The sequence below is a fragment of the Aquarana catesbeiana genome, linkage group LG03 (assembly GCF_042186555.1).
Source record: "Aquarana catesbeiana isolate 2022-GZ linkage group LG03, ASM4218655v1, whole genome shotgun sequence".
Classification (NCBI taxonomy): Eukaryota; Metazoa; Chordata; class Amphibia; order Anura; family Ranidae; genus Aquarana; species Aquarana catesbeiana.
The window spans coordinates 54885783-54907409 of record NC_133326.1 but is presented as its reverse complement, the minus strand read 5'-3'; the positions used below and the strand labels follow the sequence as shown (position 1 = coordinate 54907409).

General features: G+C 45.2%; 1 protein-coding gene across 1 annotated transcript in view; it reads right to left on the bottom strand.

Annotated features, from left to right (window-relative positions):
- Positions 1–9003, bottom strand: part of IQGAP1 (IQ motif containing GTPase activating protein 1) — a 256627-nt gene extending 247624 nt beyond the window's left edge. The window contains exon 1 of the mRNA XM_073618560.1: positions 8816–9003. Within this exon, the coding sequence (XP_073474661.1) occupies positions 8816–8864 (49 nt within the window). The 5' untranslated portion in view covers positions 8865–9003. The remainder of the gene's footprint in view (positions 1–8815) is intronic.
- Between the last annotated feature and the right edge of the window lie 12624 nt (positions 9004–21627).

Here is a 21627-nt window from a genome sequence, read left to right as displayed (position 1 = left end):
ACTTCCTGTTTGGCTATGGGGCAGGAAGTGAAGGGAAATTTCTGCAATGGGACAGGGATGGTAAAAAATAAACTGACAGGGGTTATAACCCTCCCTTACTCTATCCAAAATGAAAAAAAAAAAAAAAAAAAAGTGTTGCCTATACTTCTACTTTAAGCACAAATTTCTGATAATTTTAAGAGAAGACTAAGAAGATATAAAAATGCCAATGGTGCAGCAGAAAACATAGCACAGTGAGGAAGGTTTGTGGTCCAGGATGATAGGACAGTCAAAATTAGAAGCGCCCCCCACACTTGCGGAATGGCAGCCGCCCGCATACCAGAAACAGTGTGGCCGCTTTATGGGGGCGCTAGACTAATTTGCATCCAAGCCCAGTCCTCCCCATAAGACTGGTGCAGTGTAGCACAAGCCGGCGGGGACTTTTTCTGTGCTGCCCCCCTGCAAAGTGCTGCCCTAGGCCTGGGCCGTGTCGGCCTAGGCCAGGATACAGCATTGGTTCCGAGTGTCCCCGGCGCCCCCGCACCACTGGCCTAATGCGGTACTGCACGCCCCATTAGCTTGAATTCTGCTCGGTTTGCGAGACAACACTCGCAAACCGGGGCAGATTTTTTTTTAAAAAGTTGCTCGTTAACCGTGTTACTTGTAAACCAAGGTTCCACTGTAGTTTTAAAGCCTCAAGGTTTTTACCTTCATGCATTCTATATGCAATACACACCAAGCTGAGCATGTGCAGAGTGCCTCCAACGCTCTGTACTATCAGGAGATTGATTGGGGACAGTAAAAGAAGGGGGGATCAAACAGTCTTTTTACACAATGCAGAGGATTAACCCCTTAGGTTCCACAGTGAATGTAACAAGCATGCTTTACTGCATATACACACACCGATTTTACTGTTGTAACACACCATTCGTTGAGCTCCCACTCGATCCAGCAATATGCACGATAGCTGAGCATCTTCCGGGTCTCTCATTCCTCATTGGCTGAGACAGCAGCGGGAGCCTTTTACTCCTGCTACTGTCTATCACAGCCAGTGAGTGAAAAAGGAGTGGGGGCGGGGTCGAGCCGTGGCTCTATGGACGCACAGAGCTGTGCTTGGGAGCGAGCACGCACCAGTGCACCTAGAGCAAGCAGCTTGCTATTGGGGGCACTGGCTGAAGAGGAGGAGCCAGGAGTGCCGACAGGGGACCCAATGGTTTTGCACAGAGCAGGTACGGTAAGTATTACATATTTGCTATTTAAAAAAAAAAGCCTTAAGGCCAGGTTCACACATATGCAAATTGGATGTGGAGAATTCACATGACAAGAGAGTGTGATGGGTTCTCAATGGAACCGGTTCACACAGCTCCGGGGAGGCGCACTTAAAGGGGTTGTAAAGGTAAAAGTTTTTTCACCTTAATGCATTCTATGCATTAAGGTGAAAAAACATTTATTATTATTATTTATTTATTTATTTCAGGTACTTATATAGCGCCGTCAATTTACGCAGCGCTTTACATATACATTGTACATTCACATCAGTCCCTACCCTCAAGGAGCTTACAATCTAAGGTCCCTAACTCACATTCATACATACTAGGGACAATTTTAGACAGGATCCAATTAACCTACCAGCATGTCTTTGGAGTGTGGGAGGAAACCGGAGTACCCGGAGGAAACCCACGCAGACACAGGGAGAACATGCAAACTCCAGGCAGGTAGTGTCGTGGTTGGGATTCGAACCAGCGACCCTTCTTACTGCTAGGCGAAAGTGCTACCCACTGCACCAAACATCCGACAATACCTTACCTGACCCCTCGAAAGTCCCACGCACGCCCCCGACATCCTCTTCGCCGCTCAGCCTGGCCGTTGATTGGTTACAGTGGATGGATTGAAAGCAGCGCAGCCATTGGCTTGCGCTGCTGTCAATCACATCCAATGACACGGCGCGCCGGGGGGTGGGGCCGAGTGATACAGTGAGCGGCTATGGCCGCCGGCTGTATCACAGGAGTGCGCCTGCAAGCACTCATCACCATGCGAGGGAGCTCGCATGAAGGTGTTCAGTCCCTGCGGGGGGAGCCGAGACAGCTGCCGAGGGACCCCAGAAGACCAGGTTCGGGGCCACTCTGTGCAAACGAGCTGCACAGTGGAGGTAAGTATAACATATTTGTTATTTAAAAAAAAAAAAATTATCTTTAGTGATCCTTTAACCACTAAGCCACCACCCACCGTCATATGACGGCTGGACGAGGCTTCTGTTGTTCTGGGAGGACGTCATATGACGTCCTCGCCCTCCCGAGCCACTCGGGACCCAGTGCGCGTGCCCGGCGGCCGCGATGTCCGCCGGGCACCCGCGATTGCCGGGTAACAGAGCAGGAGCGTGGATCTGTGCATGTAAACACAGATCCACGTCCTGTCAGAGAGGAGACCGATGGCGTGTCCCTTGTACATAGGGACAGCGATCGGTCACCTCCCCCAGTCAGTCCCCTCCCCCCACAGTTAGAATCACCTCCTTAGGTCATACATTAACCCCTCGAGCGCCCCTAGTGTTAACCCCTTCCCTGCCAGTCACATTTACACAGTAATCAATGCAATTTTATAGCATTGATCGCTGTATAAATGTGAATGGTCCCAAAAATGTGTCAAAAGTGTCCGATGTGTCCGCCGCAATATCGTAGTCACAATAAAAATTGCAGATCGCCGCCATTACTAGTAAAAAATAAATAAATAATAAAAATGCTATAAATCTATCCCCTATTTTGTAGACGCTATAACTTTTGCGCAAACCAATCAATATACGCTTATCGCAATTTTTTTACCAAAAATATGTAGAAGAATACGTATCGGCCTAAACTGAGGAAAAAATTTGTTTAAAAAAAAAAAAAAATTGGATATTTATTATAGCAAAAAGTAAAAAATATTGTGTTTTTTCAAAATTGTCCCTCTTCTTTTGTTTATAGCGCAATAAATAAAAACCGCAGAGGTGATCAAATACCACCAAAAGAAAGCTCTATTTGTGGGGAAAAAAATGATAAAAATTTGAATAAGGTGCAGTGTAACATGACCGCGCAATTGTCATTCAAAGTGCGACAGCGCTGAAAACTGAAAAATGGCTTGGGCAGGAAGGGGGTGTAAGTGCCCTGTATTGAGGTGGTTAAAAAGGGTCCTGTGCATCTTTGGTTCTGATTCAGGTGCAAATTCACGAAAAAAATTTGGACCCGATTCGCAACTGAACCGGTGAACAGGGATGCTCCGGGACCCCATGCTGGGAACAGTGGCCGCAGCATATGTGAACGGAGCCTTAATGTCACTTTAGGACTTCCATCACTATAATAAGATGGCTTCTTATAATTCTAAATATTCTGCTCCAAAACCACATAGATCACATCCTCCACATTAAACTGAGCAGTGATTGTCAGTGCAGAGATATGTGGTGGAGGAGCGAGTAACATTGTGGCACACCCCTCGTTCTACTCACTCCTCCACCACAGTCTGGGTGTAACCTAAACCATGCGTTTCAACATCTCCCCAGCAGACGGGAAGACTGCAAGTTTCCAGAGCAATCTCATTGCCCAACACCAAATATTTTATCACCGGCAGGAAGGGCGAGCGCGAGTCTTAATAGTGCAGGGACAGGTTAGGACAAGCGTAGTCAGGCCTCAAGGCTCCCAGACTAGATACAGGACTGAACTAGTAAACCGCTCTCCCGGCCTCAAAGACATCACCAATTTTTATTTAAATGAGAAGTCCATCTTTTACACCAACTTTTATGTTCTTTCCATGTTTAGGGTGTTACTTGAAATATGGTCAGTGTACATAGCACCGCCCCCCCACTTACAATTAGAATTTTGGCGTAGCTCCGCCCATACAACAGCGTTATTCAATCACAGAGAGAATGAAAAAAAAAAAAAAAAAGACAAGCCCCATCTTGCACCGTGGCAGAGGAACTGTAGTTCTCAATGGAGCCCAAGTGTGGTGACATCACCGCATTTGTAGTCCATTGATACTTCCTCCAGCTCCATTACTGAAGATCTGTACCTCTGATGCCTGGAGATAGTAAGAGGGACTCGCAATTATCTAGCTCTGCGATTGGCTGAAGAGTGCTGAAGTCATCTGGGGCCTGTCCTACCAGCTCCCAATTGTTGGTACTTGATTGTGAGCTGTCCGTGACAGCTCGGTCACAATTCTGGGAACTGAAAATGTCAGATCGGTTCTTTTAATAACACTCCAACAATTAACACATTTAATATAGTATACATTTGTAAAAAAAAAAAAAAAAAAAAAAAAAAAAAAAAGTTACAAGCATCTGACACTTTCCCATTCTAGGACACATCCTGTGTATATATAACTCATAAACACAGCTCGGCCTATTCAATGGACATACTATAGCAACATTCCTATAGAGTCACATCTAATCCTTCAGACAAAATGTCAATACTTGGGCCAAAATTTCATCACTCAGAGCCAGACAGAGAGTACAGATATTACTTTGCTTTGAACAGATGTCTTATTTCATATAAGTGCTAAATCTGGCCACAGATGTGAAGATCTCACAGATTATAAAATAAAAAAATCTGGGGCCATATGGCGCAAAATCCAGGTTTTTTTTCTCCACTCAGGGGCCACAGGTGTAGCATATAGTTACCTATCGAAATCAATGACTGTACACGGGTATACAATGGTACTTGCATTAGCCCGCCCGCTCACACCGGAGCAACTTGTGATGCGATTTGACAGGTCGCACCCTACAGTCAGCAATGGCACTGATCAAATCGGAGCACCGCCTACTTTGCGGTGCCGCATCAATTTAAAAAAGTAGTTCCTGTACTCTATTTGGCAATTTCAGGTGTGACTTCGATAGACATCTGTGCATGAAGCCGCACAGATGTCTTCCAAGTCACGCTGACATGTGGCTTTGAAACCATGCAATTTCCGATGAAGTTGCATGATTTCAAAGCCGCATTCAGCTCAGGTTCACATTGGAGCGATTTGGAATGCGATTTGACATGCTAAATCAGTGGCTATTGCTGGCAATGGCACCGTGCGAATCAGTGCGGCTCTGCACCAATTCCCAAAAGTACTACTTTTGGCGACTTCGGGGGGCAATTTGTATAGACATCTTTGCAGGAACCCACACAGATCGCCCCAGAATTCGGACTGCATTGCCGGGTTGAAATCGTGCGCTTTCAGCTGAACGCGCACGATTTGTAACCCGCAGCAATGTGAACTTAGGCTCAATGTGAATGAGGGCCAGAAGCCGGTTTACACCTCTACGTTCCTGTGCCATTCACATGCAGTTCTGTCCGGTGCGATTTCAGCCCATTCATTTTGAATGGGCTAAAAGTTGCACTGCACCAAAAGCAGAGCATGCACTAGATTTGGAAACTCACTGCAACTGCATCCCATGGTACTTCTGTACCATACGATCTGCTGCGGGCATACGCACTGCTTTTATGACCTGTGTTTGGGGTGTCATTAACTTAATACTGACACCCGCTGCAGATCACAACTGCAGTGCGTTTTGAGCATGGCACAGGGAACGGGCACGAAAAGCGAGATTCCCGCACCACATACTGGTGTGAATTGGCTCTCAATGCCTATTCATACAGATGTATGTATGCAGTCTGTGTGCAGGATTTTTTGCTCATTTGCATGCATGCGTTTCTGGAAGTACCGATATAAGTTTGTATATAGCCATTGATTTCTATAGGCAGCTATATACATCACCTGTGGCTCCCAGGTGCATAAATACACCTGAATTATTGATCTTTACTACCAATCGTACCAGAAACCAGGAATTTTTCATATGAACTTTATTACAGCTCTACATTGATAGATAACCTATCATCCTCCATTACCACCATGAGCACCACAGCAAGTAGCTGGGTGAAGAATCTGGTTAGCGGGGCTCTGTCACACACATGGCCCACTTTAGGGCTCCTTTACACCAGATGCAGTTCAACGTGTTTTTAAAACGCAGTAAAAATGCATAGGCAAGAAAAATGTATGCATTTCAATGGGCCTAGTTTACACCATTGCGACTCATCTGCGTTTAAAAAGTATAGCATGCTGCATTTGTTTTAAACAAACATACCAGAACACAGTAAAACAAGAAAAAATAAATAAATGATACCTTAAAAGCGCACGCTGCAAACGCATAATACAAGAGCAACTGCACACTGAGCGTGCAAACATGCCTTTAGGCTGGGTTCACATATATGCAAATCGGATGTATTTTTAACAGCATCTGATTCGCATAACATGTGAATGTGACCGGCTTTCAAAGGAGCCGGTTCACATATGTCCAGAACGGCTGCGGTGCAGTTTGAAAAAGAATCCTGTGCATTTTTGGGTCAGGTCAGGTGCGAATTCAGGGAAAAATTCACCCCGAACCGGTGAACAGAAACGCACCAGACTCCAGACTGCAAACCGCAGCCGGAAATGTGTGAACCCAGCCTTAAGGGATAGTTCACCTTCACAATAAAATTGCCCAAACATTCCAGCATCTCCAATACATTTAAAAATCACCTGTAGGCTGTGTGCGGCCTGTCTGAAAAACTCCTAGGTAGGCGACCCTCAAATAGATGGCAAGACGCAGTGCATGCTGGGCGCACACACCCCCCAGTTTCTAAGAAACAAGCGCTCAGGCTCATTCCAATTCTCTGCATGCGCACTGCGCTCTCTCCCTCTGACGCACAATGCTGAGCGCAGCTCAGTAAGAGAACTGCACATGCAAGGGGTTTCAAATGAGCCAGAGCACTCCTTCCTCTGAAGCTGAGGGCACACACCCAACATCTACCATGTCCTGCCATATAGGCAGGGTGAGGGCAGGGGGGCACCTACCTAGGAGTTTTTTGGACAGGCAGCAGTATACTCTGCACATTGCAAACATAATGATGACATTAAAAAAAAAAAAAAAAAAGGAAACGCTATTTCCAGGTACAGGAAGCGTACGTGCTTATCAATAGGGTCAGCCTTTGCAAGAGGAACATGAAGGATTCCCCCGCTGACCACCTAAAACTTGCAAAGCTGAAACTAATTATATAAAAAAAAAAACAGGGCGAGGGTCCTAAATCATCATCATTGCCTCCTAAGGCAAGCCATATACTAACTATACAATCTCCTTTAGATTTAGCAAAACTAGGTAATATGGTAATATGGGGACACACCCAAACAATGCATTCCATTTGCATCCAATCAGAAAGGCCCTTGCACTACATAGCTGTTGGTAGATAGGGATTACCTCAGGCATGTTCAGATCTTAAGCCTCATACACACTATTAGATTTTCTGCAGATTTTTGTCCTCAGATTTACCAAAAACATATAATATGAGGTCAAACCTTAATTGTTACAATTTGTATGCAATCAGGCAGGCCCTTGCACTACATGGTTTTGGTAAATCTGCAGAAAAGCGAATAGTGTGTATGGGGCCTTAGTCCAAAACTACATGAGCAATCCCGCCAGGAAGCAGTCACCGTACCCCGCAGCTGCACATGTACAAAGGGGTGGGAATGTGCATGACATTATTGACCTTATATGGCCATGTGGCCAGTGTCATTAACCTAATGTGACCATATAAGGTCAACGATGTCATGAGAATCCCCCACCCCTTTGTGCAGCTGCAGGGTGGGAGATTCTCTGGCCACAGATGATTGGGCAGCAATAACAATTTGAATCCTAGTCCAAACCCACGAATGATCCAAACAGAAAGATGTCACCTGTACTGAGCCAATCATAAATATCTGAGATTATATATATATATATATATATATATATATATAGGCCCAGTACCAGACTTCTGGCAGGATCCCTCAGGTGGGCTCAAACTAGGGATGAGCTTGGGTTTGGACCAATCCCAGGAAAGCAGTCATTTCTGACCAATTGGCTATGGCCAGGGCATTCCCCACCCCACAGCTGCATGTACACAAAGGGGCGGGGCTGCTCATGACATTATAGCCCTAATATGGCCACATTAGGTCAATGACATTGACCACATGGCCATAGTAAGTTAATGTCATGCACATCTCCGCCCCTTTGTGTACATGCAGCTTTGGGGTGGGGAATGCCCTGGCCATAGCCAATTGGTCAAAAATGACTGCTTCTTTCCTGGGATTGGTCCAAACCCAAGATCATCCATATTAGGGATGAGCTCAGGTGTGATCTGATCCTTGTCTGAACCCACCTGAATGATCCCACCAGGAAGCTGTCACTGCTCTGAGCCCCGCCCCTTTGTGTACATACAGATGCAAACTTGGCCACAGTTGATTGGGTGGCAGTGCCAACTTCTATCCATCCAGGTTCAGTCCAAACCTGAGTTCATCCCGAACAACTACATGGTGCCGGGCCCTGCCTGGATCTAATGGAATAGATTGTTTGGATGTGCCGCCATATGGCATGGTTGTTGGAGATTGTACAATCAGATTGTATAGTATATGGTCAGCTCACCTGGTGACAGCGCCGGTCACATTACTAAGGAAATGATGCAGCTAATGGCCAACATACCTTGGACTCCATAAAATGGACAGGTTTAGGAAAGTGTCAATCTGGTGGACTACAAGTCCCAGCACCCCCTGATCAGAGGAGGAGCCCCCCTCCCCCCCCCCCCTCCCCCAGCCTGCCAGACCTGTCCTCTGATCATCACATGGAAAGTTTTACAGCAAGTTGTCATGCATGGTCCTAGGAGTGCAGAATCCCCCCTATACACGTATACAGGTCAGCACCGACACCCCCAACACACCCAGGACGGCTCCGTGGCAGGAAGATCAGCCCTGGGGGGAGATCAACACCCAACCCCCCCCCCCAACATACAACGCCACTGCACAGGACAGCGCCACTTACAGCCATAGTGAGGGCGGAGCAGCCCGTCCACATCATCCGAGGAGGACATGGTGACTTCTTCTTGTGGTCCGATCTTCTCCGGTTGTGTTCCGCCCGGAGGAGGGAAAGTGAGAGCGAAGAGAGGAGACCGAGCGCCGAGAGAGAGCAGGGTGTGCCGGCCCGCCCCCTCCCCGTCCTCCGCCCAATAGGAGAGCAGACACACTCATACAATGTATACACTTCACTTCCACTCTGAGCTCCCCTATATACTCCTATACCGACCTATATATACATCCTCCTATATATACATCCTCCTATATACTATACACTGTCCTGTCCATACATCCCTCCATACACACACCAAAACTTCACAAACTGGGCGGGGCTACAACGTGGAGGTGCTAACTTGTAACCAATCAGGTTCTAGCTAGAAATTCTGGGGGGGACACAACTTTTATTTCTGCCCCCCCCCATATGTCAGCCACACTTTACCCAAAAGAAGATCTAATGCCAAGTTTTTGGGGTTTTTTAGTTTATTTATAGAGTAGATCCGAATTTATCGTCCTCTTTGCAGTCTCAGCACCAAAAGGATGGAAAATCTGGAGAAAACAAAACTGTAAAAGAGTAAAGGCTCATTCACACTAGGTGTTCACTGAAGAGCGATCCACATTCACAGCATTGAAGAGTACAGTGGCGGCTGGTGCTCAAAATCTTTGGGGGGGGCGCAAACAAACTGAAAAATACTGAACCCCCCCATCAATTGCAGCCTCACTGTGCCGATCAATTGCAGCCATTGTGCCCATCAAACGTAGCCACTGTGCTTATCATATGCAGCCACCGTGCCCATCATATGCCGCCATTGCACCCATCAAATGCAGCCACTGTGCCCATCATACGCAGCCATTGTGCCCATCAAACGCAGCCACTGTGCCCATCATATGCAGCCACCTGTGCCCATCATATGCAGCCATCTGTGCCCATCATATGCAGCCATCTATGCCCATCATATGCAGCCACTTGTGCCCATCAAATGCAGCCACTGTGCCCATCATATGCAGCCACCTGTGCCCATCAAATGCAGCCACCTGTGCCCATCAAATGCAGCCACTGTGCCCATCATATGCAGCCACTTGTGCCCATCATACGCAGCCACTGTGTGACCTTCGCTCCAGCATGTGTCTCCTCCGCTGAGTCCTAAGCACCAGGCATCCAATCGGGTGGCCTGGTGCTTTGGCCAATCAGGAAACAGGTTTGACGCCCTGCCTCCTGATTGGTGGGGAGAAAGGTTAGTGTGAAAATAGCGAACATTAATTCGCTATTGTCACACAATTGGGTGGGATCGAGGCGCACTCTCTGCGCCCTGAGCCCACTCTATTTTGAAGCCTATTAGAGCCCCTGGCTCTAATCAGGTGCTTCAAAATGTAGCACCCCCTCCCGCCCCCACCATAGGAATCCATGCGTCCAGCGTCCTGAAAGGGGCCAGGCTCATGAATGGGGGGCGGCGCCCATGCACCCACAGTGCACGGGCCGCCACTGGAAGAGTACCTAGGGCACTTCATTTTAGAAGACACCCACTTCCACCTCCGACCTGACCTCGTCGTTTTCAACACAGAGAAACCCTTGGAATAATTTTCAGGTCTCAAGCAGCGGCGTCACAAGGATTGGCGTCATCTGCTGCGGTAAAACATGCTGTCACCCCCCCCCCCCTATAGTTTTTGCAACCTGCGTTTGGGGTGTTGTCAGTTTTGCACTGACACCCTTCACAGATCGCAAGGGCAATGCAACTGGAATGCAGTGCAGGAAGCCGCAGGGGAACGTAGCTTTCCCTCACCACATTCTAGTGTGAAAGACTCGCACGATTTCAAACCGGCATTTCAGTGCGAGTTGGGGGGCGATTTAAAAAACATCTGTGCGGGTTCATGTACAGATGTCTATTGAAGTCGCCAAAAGTAGTACAGGAACTACTTTTGGAAATCGGTGCAACGGCGAAAAGTTGGAGTCGCACTGATTCAGACCATTCCGTTGCTGGCAATAGGCTGTGATCTGGCATGCAATTTGACATGTCAAATCTTGCCGATGTGAACGGGGGCGAAATCTGTGAAGCAGTTCTTTGCAGCCCAGGATAGCGGAGCAGGAAACTCTCTCAGGACCTGTTCACATTGGTATGCGGCAGTGGCGGCTGGTGCCTAATCTTCCTGGGGGGGGCAGCCTGTGGCCCCCCCAGCCAACCAAACCCCCCCCCGGCACTCAATAAATCGCTGCTAACCCCCCCAATCGCCGCATCGCTTGCCAGTTGCCCTCCAGGCCCCCCCGCCAGCCCTGCACTTACCCCATTCAGGTCGCAGCTTCAGAGGCTTCCCCCCTGCATCTCCTCCCGAGTCCCGGAGGTCGCTTCTCCTCCTGGCCAATCAGGACTTAGGACTCGCGGCCAATCGGGTCTTAGGACTCGCGCCCAATCGGGTCTTAGGACTCCCGGCCAATTGGGTCACAGGACCTGCTTCCTAAATGGCCAGGAGGAGGAGCAGGAAGACATTATCGAATAATAATTCGCTAATGTCACACAACTGGCCGAAAATGTAAAACAAAAAAAAAATTCAAATTTTTTTTACTTTCTGCTATAAAACATATCAAATATAAAAATGGATAAAGTGTATATTGATTGGTTTGCATGAAAGTTATAGCGTCTACAATCTATAGTATATAGTCTTTTATTTTTTATTTTATACTATTTTTTTTTTATCCTACTAATGGCAGTGCTCTGCGCCTAGAGCCCACCCTTTGTTAAGCAAATTAGCCAATAAGCCTCCGGCTTAAATCATGTTTAAAAAAAAAAAAACCCACCATTGGAATCCATGTGTCTGGCACCCTGCATGTATATTAGGGCCCGGGCGCATTAATTAGGGGGGGGCGCCCCTGCACCCTGCAAGAGCAACCACCACTGGTATGCAGTATGGGAAATCCGCGTTACCTGCATGTTTCCCGCACTGCAATCCAAACGCACTGCCCTTGCGATCTGCAGCAGGTGTCATTGCAAAGTTCAGGACACCCCAAATGCAGGTCGCCTTTGCCCCAACCGGATTGACTGATACAGAAGTTCCATGCAATCCAGTTTTAGTGCATTTCCAAAAGTAGTTCATGTACTACTTTTGGTATGGTGTGATGTGATTTCAGCCTATTTGAAATGAATGGGCTGAAATCGCATTGCACCGCACTGCACTCATATCACATGCGAATCGCACAGGAAGGCATCAGTGCATTTCATAGTGTGAATGGGCTTTCAAGCTGTGAAAAATAAACAAAGAACCCACTTCAAAAAGAGCCTAAAACAAAGCATTTATATTAAAGAAAAAAACTGTAATGCACTCACAAAAGGAGAAGCGATCATTCATTAAACACAAGAAAATTCACATTAAACGGTAAAGTTAAACGACTTTTAAGTAGAGTTGCATCAACCGTTTTAAGCCTGCTTTGAAGTCATTCAAATAGGTGCATGTTGGTTCTGGCATATGGAAAGAAAGCACAGTCTGTAAAGCACTAAAGGGTATGAAGCTGAAGGGTTAAAATGTGCCGATATTTACATTAAAAAATAATGTATTGTCTATTGTCCCCCCCCCTCCCACTATGTCTATTTGTCCACAGTCACTGACATTAAGGCTTCTTTCATACTAGCAGCAGCGTTTACTGCCCCCCCCCTGAAAAGCGATCCACAGTGGATTGTTTTTCAGAGGATGGTGCAAAGAGGATTGGGGGTGTTCAGGAAACAATACTGCCGCCTTCTGATGTCTGTTTTTTTTTTCTTTTGTACTGCCGAATGGTACTATAGTTCTACATTTTTTAACCCCCCATCCCTGCTACTGTACAAGCCAAGCAGTTGGCTCACAGTCCTTTCCACTCACATAGGAAAATTTAACAGGTGGTGCCGCCTATCAGACTGCATGTCACACTAAAATTGGGGCACCGATGTGTACTTCACCCCAGCAGCATCATGTCTGTAGGTGGGTAGTGGGGGGGGGGGGGGTAAAAAGCAGATCAGCTGCCAGTTTTGCCACTTCCTGGCTACCTGTGTGAGAGCAACCTAAAAATGAGGAAAAATGTTGAGTGGATCTGCCCAGGGCCGTCTTTAATATTGATTGGACCCTGGGCAAATGTTTTCTTGGGCCCCCCCCAATATAATTTCGCTCTCCACCTGCTCTGAGACATATAATAGCAGCTAGACTTAAAATCAGTTTACTGTATCAGAGAAGACAGCGATTGCGATTGGTTGCCAGAGGCCAGTGTATCATTACCACTTACTGACTGGTTGCTAGAGGTTACAGCACACATTACAGCTCACTGATTAGTTGCTAGATGTTGCAGCACATGATTTCTGCTTGTTGATTGGTTGCTAGAGATTACTGTACAGTAATACTGCTCACTGATTGGTTGCTAGAGATTACAGCACATCATCTCTTCACTGCAGGGGGCATGATATACATATGAATGCTGGCTTTATTTACATATCTATGCCACCGGATGCAGCTATTTACATATGAATGATGGTTATTTACATGTAAACACAGGGTCTGCAGGTGAGTCACCTGTACACAACAATAGGGCAAAGCTGGGCAGCATTAGTAGCTGCACTTCACACTGAGATATCAGGACACAGCGCAGGACTAAAACTTCAAGGGACAAGGGAATTTAAACTGGGATAGTTGGCAAGTATGAGGCAGCTGCTTTGGGCCCCACAACAATGTCAGGGCCCAGGGCAGCTGCCCCTTTTGCCCTGCCTTAAAGACGGCCCTGGATCTGCCAAAACTTTTTTTTTTGTTTTAAATAAGTAGTTGAGGGTGTGAACCCCTGTCAGGGTCTGTGTGTCCGCTGGGGAGTAACAACAGGGATTTACCTTGCTGGAGAGATTTTATTTTAGTTCCTGTTGTGTCAATTTGGTAGGATGTCAAGCAAAATCTCTCAAGGGGGGCACAGATGGCAAAAACTGTTTTGGCATTAATTTTTCCTTAAAATAAACTAAAGGCAAAAGTTGTTTTTTTTTTAGTTTTGGATAGAGTAAAGTGGGATTAGAACATCTGTCCTGTTTTTATTGCTGTCTGTTTCCCCAATAGGGAGATACACCCTCCCTGTTTATCCTGTTTACTCTTATTATTGAAAGTGAAAGGAAATCCTAAATTTTCGTCTGTCCCTAGAACAGCAATAGAGGGAAAAACTTCCAAAGAGGAAACTAGTTCTTGTGACAACCAGAGACTTTGGATAGATTTCCTCACACTTCCTGTTGTGGCTACAGAACAGGAAGTCATTTGACATTTCCCCAACACAAGACAGAGGGAAAATAAAACCTGGCAGGGGTTATAACCCTCCCTTGCTCTATTCAAAAGGAAGAAAAAAGTTGTTTCTTTAATTCTGCTTTAACTTGAAGCAAACCTGGTGTATGATGAGTATAGAATACATTGTCTAGTTCTTTCCTTTCCTTGGAAGATACACTACATCGGAAGAATATTCAACCTAGAAAAAAGAACAGTTTGTTACGTGCATGTAAATAGGAAATCAAGCAACATTTCTTAAATGGCCAAAAAAAAATACTTGGCAGAGGATATAAGCATTCCTTAAACTATCCAAAATAATAAAAAAAAGTTTCGGTTGGATTCCAGTGGGTCACACTTCACACCAAAGGAGATCATTTTTAACCACTTCAGCTCCGGAAGATTTTACCCCCTGTTCTACTTTAACTGGTAATTATGCAGTCATACAACACTTCACCCAAACAAAATTGATGTAATTTTTTTTCACACAAGTAGAGCTTTCTTTTGGTGGTATTTGATCACCACTGGCTTTTTCTATTTTTGCGTTATAAATTAAAAAGGAAAATGTAAAAATGTAAAAAAAAAAAAAAAAACAACATTTTTTACTTTCTGCTATAAAACATATCCAATATAAAAAAGTGTATATTGATTGGTTTGCGTTAAAGTTATAGCGTCTACAATTTATGGTATATATTCTGAAATTTTTATTTTATGTTATACGATTTTTTTTTTTATACTACCAATGGCAGTGATCAACGACTTATAATGGGATCGCGATTGCGGGAAATCTGACACTAATGGCCCGTACACACGATCTGAATATCGTACGACCGATCGTATGACCATTTTCGCTTAATAGTCGCAAGTAGAAATTGAATAGCTAAATAAAGTCACGAAAATTCCCATACGACAGAAAAAAAAATCGGAAGTGATGTCATGTGTTATAATGTATTTGTATTGAATTTTCGGACGACAACTATACTGATTAACCGGAAATCGTACGATCTGGAATCGTACGAGGAAAATTTTCGTGCATGCCCGATCGAATAAGATCGGATGAACGATCGTGATCGGCTGTCGAAAGTAGTGTACACACGATCCGAAAATCGTACGATCCTTCCTCCGACGACCGTTGTCGTACGATATTCAGGCCATTACTGGCACTGGGGGGGAACCGACTACTGCCACTGACATTTCCAGTGACACTAAAGCCCCGTACACACAGGTAGAATGTTGAGAGACCTTCAGAACACAACAGCTCAGCGGCGGAGATCGATAAAATAACCTTGCATGGTTAGTAAGGTGGCTCTGACCAGAGCTGACAGTTTTTTTTTCGTTCAACCCGCGGGGTTGAGCGAAAAAAGAACGAATAGTGAAGAAAAAAAACTAATAGTGTGTACCTGGCTTAATACAGTGATCAGTGCTAATAATATGCACTGTCACTGTCACTGTACTAATGACACTGTGTGGGAAGGGGTTAACATCTAGGGTAATTAGGGGTTAAACGTGTGCCTAACAATGTTAACTGTGTGTACTGTGTGCTGTTTTTAGTAAGCAATGTGCCGTTTTTTACTCCCTGCTTTGCAGAGAGAAAAAAAAAATGTCACATCGCTGCTGTCTGTAGAGAGCCCTGTGTTGTTTACCTACACAGGGCTCTCTTCTGTCATTCGCTCAGCCACAAGGCTTCACTGCCGGTTTCCATTAGCTGAGATGGCGGCGGCAGCACCTGACAGCCAACTGAAAGCTTAGCTGGGGTGAGGACACCGCTGGATTCGTGGACAGGTAAATGCCCCGATATTAAAAGTCATTAGCTACAGTATTCTCTTTATGAATACATACTTGAATGAATTTGTTCTTTTCAAATCAGAGTTTAGTGTCAGTTTAAGGTTTGAGAGGCTGAATTTTTTTTAACACTGCAATTTTACACTTGCATTTGGGGGTGGTAAAGACAGGAGGTTGAGCTGCAATATTACCAGTCATAGGCGGAAGTCGACACATGCCGTGGCTGCAATGCCCTAACATCACAGCCGTGGCAAAAAATAAACTCCCGCCCTTCCCGAGGCATTTGGCAGTGGTTTCCTGAATAGGGCCACAATGCAATGCCCCTGCTGGTGCTGGACAACTGAATCGGTGGGTCTGCAGAAAGGAAGGGAACATGGTGGCCACATTGAGTCAATGATGTCACGAGCATCCACTCCCCTTTCTATACGTGGAGCTCTTGGGTGGGGAACCTGCCATCTGCATCTGGCCCAGCAATGACAGCTAACTTCTGGGTTTGGACTGAACCCAATCTCAACTCTAGTGACAATGTTCCATGTTACATCCATATTTAGGGAGTGAAATTCAGAAATTCAGGGTTCTTCTCCCATCAACGTTGTGTACTCTTTTTCACTTCAGCAAAGATCTGTGAAAGGACTACAAGTCCCATCTTTCACCACATCAGAGGAATTCATAGATATTGTATAAACCATGAATCAAAGGATTGTGCCCTGTCAGTGTACCCATATCCCAAAATGATCAACAATCTAAACACCCATAAATGTAACCGTGGCTTTTTGGGGGCACATAAACAATAAATGTGGTAACTATATGAAAAAAAAAAAAAAAAATCTAAAAACACACTTTGTTTATTACATAATAACAATGATATAAAAAAAAACATGCAAGGTGGTCAATTCAATATTAAAAGTCCATACAATACACCACAAATATTTTCCATATTATATAAGTTGTAAGAAGCTCTTACTAAGGAATGGCAATTTCACATATAGAAGGACCCAACACGTTTCAAACACTTGTCTTCTTCAGGGGGTGTATGTGATATATTAAATACTGTGTTATAGGAAACATGAAGAATCTTGACCATGTGAATTAAAAAATTTATACACTGTCGCCTTAATGAAACTACAGAACCCCAAAAATCCTTAACCACTGGGGGACAGTAACAAGGGCTGTTATTGATGCCAACAATTGGACTCGAGATACCAATCCAAGGGATCCAAGATTCTACCCAAGACCCCTTTCACACTGTGCTGCCACCGGCATCAGCGGTAAAACGGTGCTATTTTTAGCGCCGCTTTACCGTCGTTTTAGGGGCGCTATTCGGTTTTAACCCCCCACTAGCGGCCGAAAAGGGGTTAAATCTGCCCGTATCACAGTGCTGCCCCATTGATTTCAATGGAGAGCAGCGTTGGAGGAGCGGTGAGTTCACCGCTCCTTCACCGCTCCAAAGAAGCTGCTGGCAGGACTTTTTCTGACGCCCTGCCAGCGCACCGCTCCAGTGTGAAAACCTGAGGGCTTTCACACTGGAGTGAATAGAGCAGCTGTTTTAGGGCGGTTTGCAGGCGCTATTTTTAACGCTATAGCACCTGCAAAACGCTCCAGTGTGAAAGGGGTCTAAATGTCAGTTATAAGTTGAAGGCTTGTGTCAGGGCTGAGCTCAGCCCTTCCTTCTCAAAGCTGGCCGCTCAGCTGTCAGCTAATTGCCAGCTCCTATCTCTCCACAGTGACTCACCTGTTGATGATATCCTGCTCGTCAGTCCTGCCTACTTAAGCCATCCAGTCCAGATGATCTCTGCCTTCGCCTTGGTCACATCTCTAGAGACGCTCTCCTATGTTCCTGTTAAAGACTTGCTTGGCTGACATTCCTTCTAAGTCCAGATCCTGCTTGCTTTTCTACTACGTTCATCTCTGGCTCCCTGACATTTTGGCTTGTCTGACTATCTGGTTCCTGAACTCTGGTTATGTTTTGACTACGTTTACTCTGTTTACCTTTTTTTTATTATTATTAAACAAGTGTGATTTAACTGTACTTCTGTCTCAGTCTGATTCATTGTTTCTGACAGCTAGCACATTTGATCACATGAGAAGGGTAAACACAAGCCCATATGACTAAGATAAAATACTTGTTTCGTCCGTCTACATCAATAAGGGTGTCCAAAGGCCTTTGGATCATTAAGGCGACAGTCCATATACATTGTTTTATTCACATGGTCAAGATTCTTCATGGTCCCTATGTAATACATCACATACATATACCCCTCAAGAAGACAAGTGTTTGAAAGGTGTTGGGTCTTTCCATGTGAAATTGTCATTCCTTAGCAAGAACTATTTACAACCCATATGATATGGAAAGTACTTGTAGTATATTGTATGGACTTTTGATGTTGAATTGACCATGCTGAGAGTTTTTATCATTATTACTATGTTATAAAGAAATTGCGTTTTAATTTTATTTTTTCATATTGTTACCACATTCATTGTTTATGTGCCCCCAAACAATCATGGTTACATTTATGGGCGTTTAGAATCCATAGATATTAATGGATCACACGTGCATTAATGTCACAGCGCTTGTCGTCCATACTTCCTCCAGCCCCAGAACCAAAGGCGCATGCCTCTGTATGGATTTGGGGCCGGAGGAATAGTCTGCAGGAGTCAATGCATTGCACCCATAATGCATTGATTGCAGTTGAAATGCTTTGCATGTTCCAATGCAAAAAAATAAAAATGCAAATTTTTTTCATTATTCAATATAGTTGAATTTATTTATTTTTATTTTTTGCAATAGGTGGGATATGCCTCTAAAAGGTATGCTTAGAAAGCAGTCCTAATCCTTGCAAAGTGTTCCTCACACACGCCTGCTAATATGTACTTAGCCAAATGGCTCAACTGCTGAGGGATTCCCCAGCCAGGACTGGGATGAACGGTAACAGAGGGGACAACCCCATTTCCATAGCTGACCTGGTTTACTGTAACCTGGAACCGTATAAAATTACACTTAGAGCTCCCCCTACAGGTGAAATTTGGTATTCTGACAATATTTACAAATAATGCTGCCATATGGCCAGAATTATATATGAACAGTCAGGCTCGATTCACACAGGGACAACACGATTTCAGTGCGACTTTGCAAGGCGACTTCAACGCGGCTTCAATGCGACTTCAGAGCGACTTTAAGCAAATTACAACGCGACCTCAAGTCGCCTCCAGGACAGGCGACTTTGGCTGTGGCCAATCACAGGATAATCAGCTCTCTGGGAGGGAGGGGTTTGCCTGGGCAAACTACATTTTTTCCCTGTAAAGTCGCTTCAATGTAGATGGAGATCCGACTTGGAGGCGACTTCCATTGATTTCTATGGTACAGGTCGCCTTGAAGTCGGATCGAAGTAGTACAGGGAGTACGCTCTGAAGTCGGAGCGACTTCAGTAGTGTCAATTAAGACGCTCTGATTCCCTGCAATGTAAATATCTTCTTGGGGCGACTTGGGGCGACTTGAGGGCTTACAAGTCGGATCCCAAGTCGTCCTAGTGTGAACCGAGCCTCAGGCTTCAGTCTGTCAAGCATTGTAAACTACAGGGTGGGTTGTCTAAAGTTGCAAGGAGCCTACAGTATATGGGGGGACAAAAGTAATGGGAAGATTTTTACTTTGACTGTGCCTTTTCACACTCACTGAGAAGCCCACAATATATTTATGGAATGCCAAAATTACCTTCACAGCTACTGAAATTTTAAGCAGGCTTGGAAATTCCAGAACGCTCGCCAGTTATGCAAGCGCTGATAAAATGACAGCTCCCTTGTATTGTTCCTGGACAGAATATTCCCTTGATATACTTACTGTTAGCTTCCAACACGGATCATAGAAATATAAAAACCCATCATGAAAGAACATCAGATTAATGATCATTCTTTAGTCAAAATTTAGTGTTATTATGAAATCCATTAAAAACTAAGATTTTTTTTTCTTTAATAGATAATAGAATCTTTAATATTCCTGTTTTCTTACAAATCACAAAATTGCAAGATGTTTTTGTGAGGTCCCCCATTAGCATCTATACCAGACCCTCATCTAGGATAACAGTCTGCTATAGATGAAGGGAATCCCCAGCTTCTTTGTTTACAAAAAGAAGTAAGCAGCAGGTAGCTGTCATTTACCACCAATTAAAACACACTTTTTTCTTTGTAAAGGTCAGTTTTTCTGCAGTAGGTTGTATACATTCATTGTACCAATGCAAAACTTCACAGGTCAAGGTATCCCCCAGGCATGTTATTTACCCACTTCCTGAGCATGCTATAGCTGAATTCTGGGAGGGCGTCATATGACATTCTCCAGTGATTGCATCCGCTGTGGCGCGCTCTGTGATCGCTGTGTCCTAGGGACACAGCTGATCACAGATCGGGGTAAAGAGCCAATCACAGCAGCCCTTTGCCACGTGGTCAGCTGTGTCCAATCACAGCTGATCATGCTGTAAACACAAGTCGGTTATCAGCATTCCTTTCCTCACGCTGACCGAATTGTGTAAAAGGGACATCTACTCTACACTGATAATCAGGGCTGATTATCAGTGTCCTGATTATCAATGCAGCCATAACAATACCCATTAGGCCCCTTTCATACTGGGGCGGGGGCAACGTTGGTGGTAAAGCGCCGCTATTTTTAGCGGCGCTTTACTGTCGTATTTACGGAGGTATTCGGCCGCTAGCGGGGCGCTTTTACCCCCCCGCTAGCGGCCGAGAAAGGGTTAAAACCACCGCAAAGCGATGTTGCAGCAGCGCTGTGCCGGCGGTATAGCCGCGCTGCCCCATTGATGTCAATGGGCAGGGGCGGTGGAGGAGTGGTATACACACCGCTCCTTCACCGCTCCAAAGATGCTGCTAGCAGGACTTTTTTTTACCATCCTGCCAGCGCACCGCTCAGTGTGAAAGCCCTCGGGCAATATTAATCTTTGTGCTCCTTGACAAACAGATTAAAAAGAAAATGTATGCTTTGGTACCCCCAATGCAGTGCCCAGCCCCCCATTTCATTTGTTTGACAATACTTGCCTAACAGCCAAAAAAACAGTCATTTGATGACCTAGACTTTAAATGGTTATACCGGGATGATGACGCTGGATTGCTTTTACAAGCAGCGGGAGCGGACGCCCCTCCCGCCACCTTCCGCGGGCGTTCACAGCGACTGAAAGCGCTTTGTTCATCTCTATGATATAGCTTACAACACTTCCAGTTTCCCTAGATGTAAACCGCGCCATTTTAAAAAATGAAAAGCTTTTGATCACACCAATCTTGGTGTGATCAAATGCTTTAAAGGGCAGAGGAGGGATCTGGGGTCTTATAAACCCTAGATCTCTCCAAAAAGAGTGCCTGTCACTGCCTATTGCTGGCATAAGGATGTTTACATTCCTTGTGACAGCAATAAAAGTGATAAAAAAAAAGGCGACAGTGTACAAATAAAAATGAATAAATAATGAAAAAAAAATGTTTAAAGTGCCCTGTCTCCCCATGCTGGCGTGCAAAGGCAAACGCACCCGTCGATCCCACACATGCGAGGCATCACCGCGATCATCAGATCACGGGTAGTAATTCTAGCACTAGACCTCCTGTGTAAATCTAAACTGGAAACCTGTAGGCTTTTAAAGCATTGGCTATGGATAGTAAAATTTACGTTGTTTATCGCCATTGCACGGGCTTGCGCAATTTTAAAGCGTGGCATGTTTGGTGTCTATTTACTTGGCATTACATCATCTTTTATATGTTACC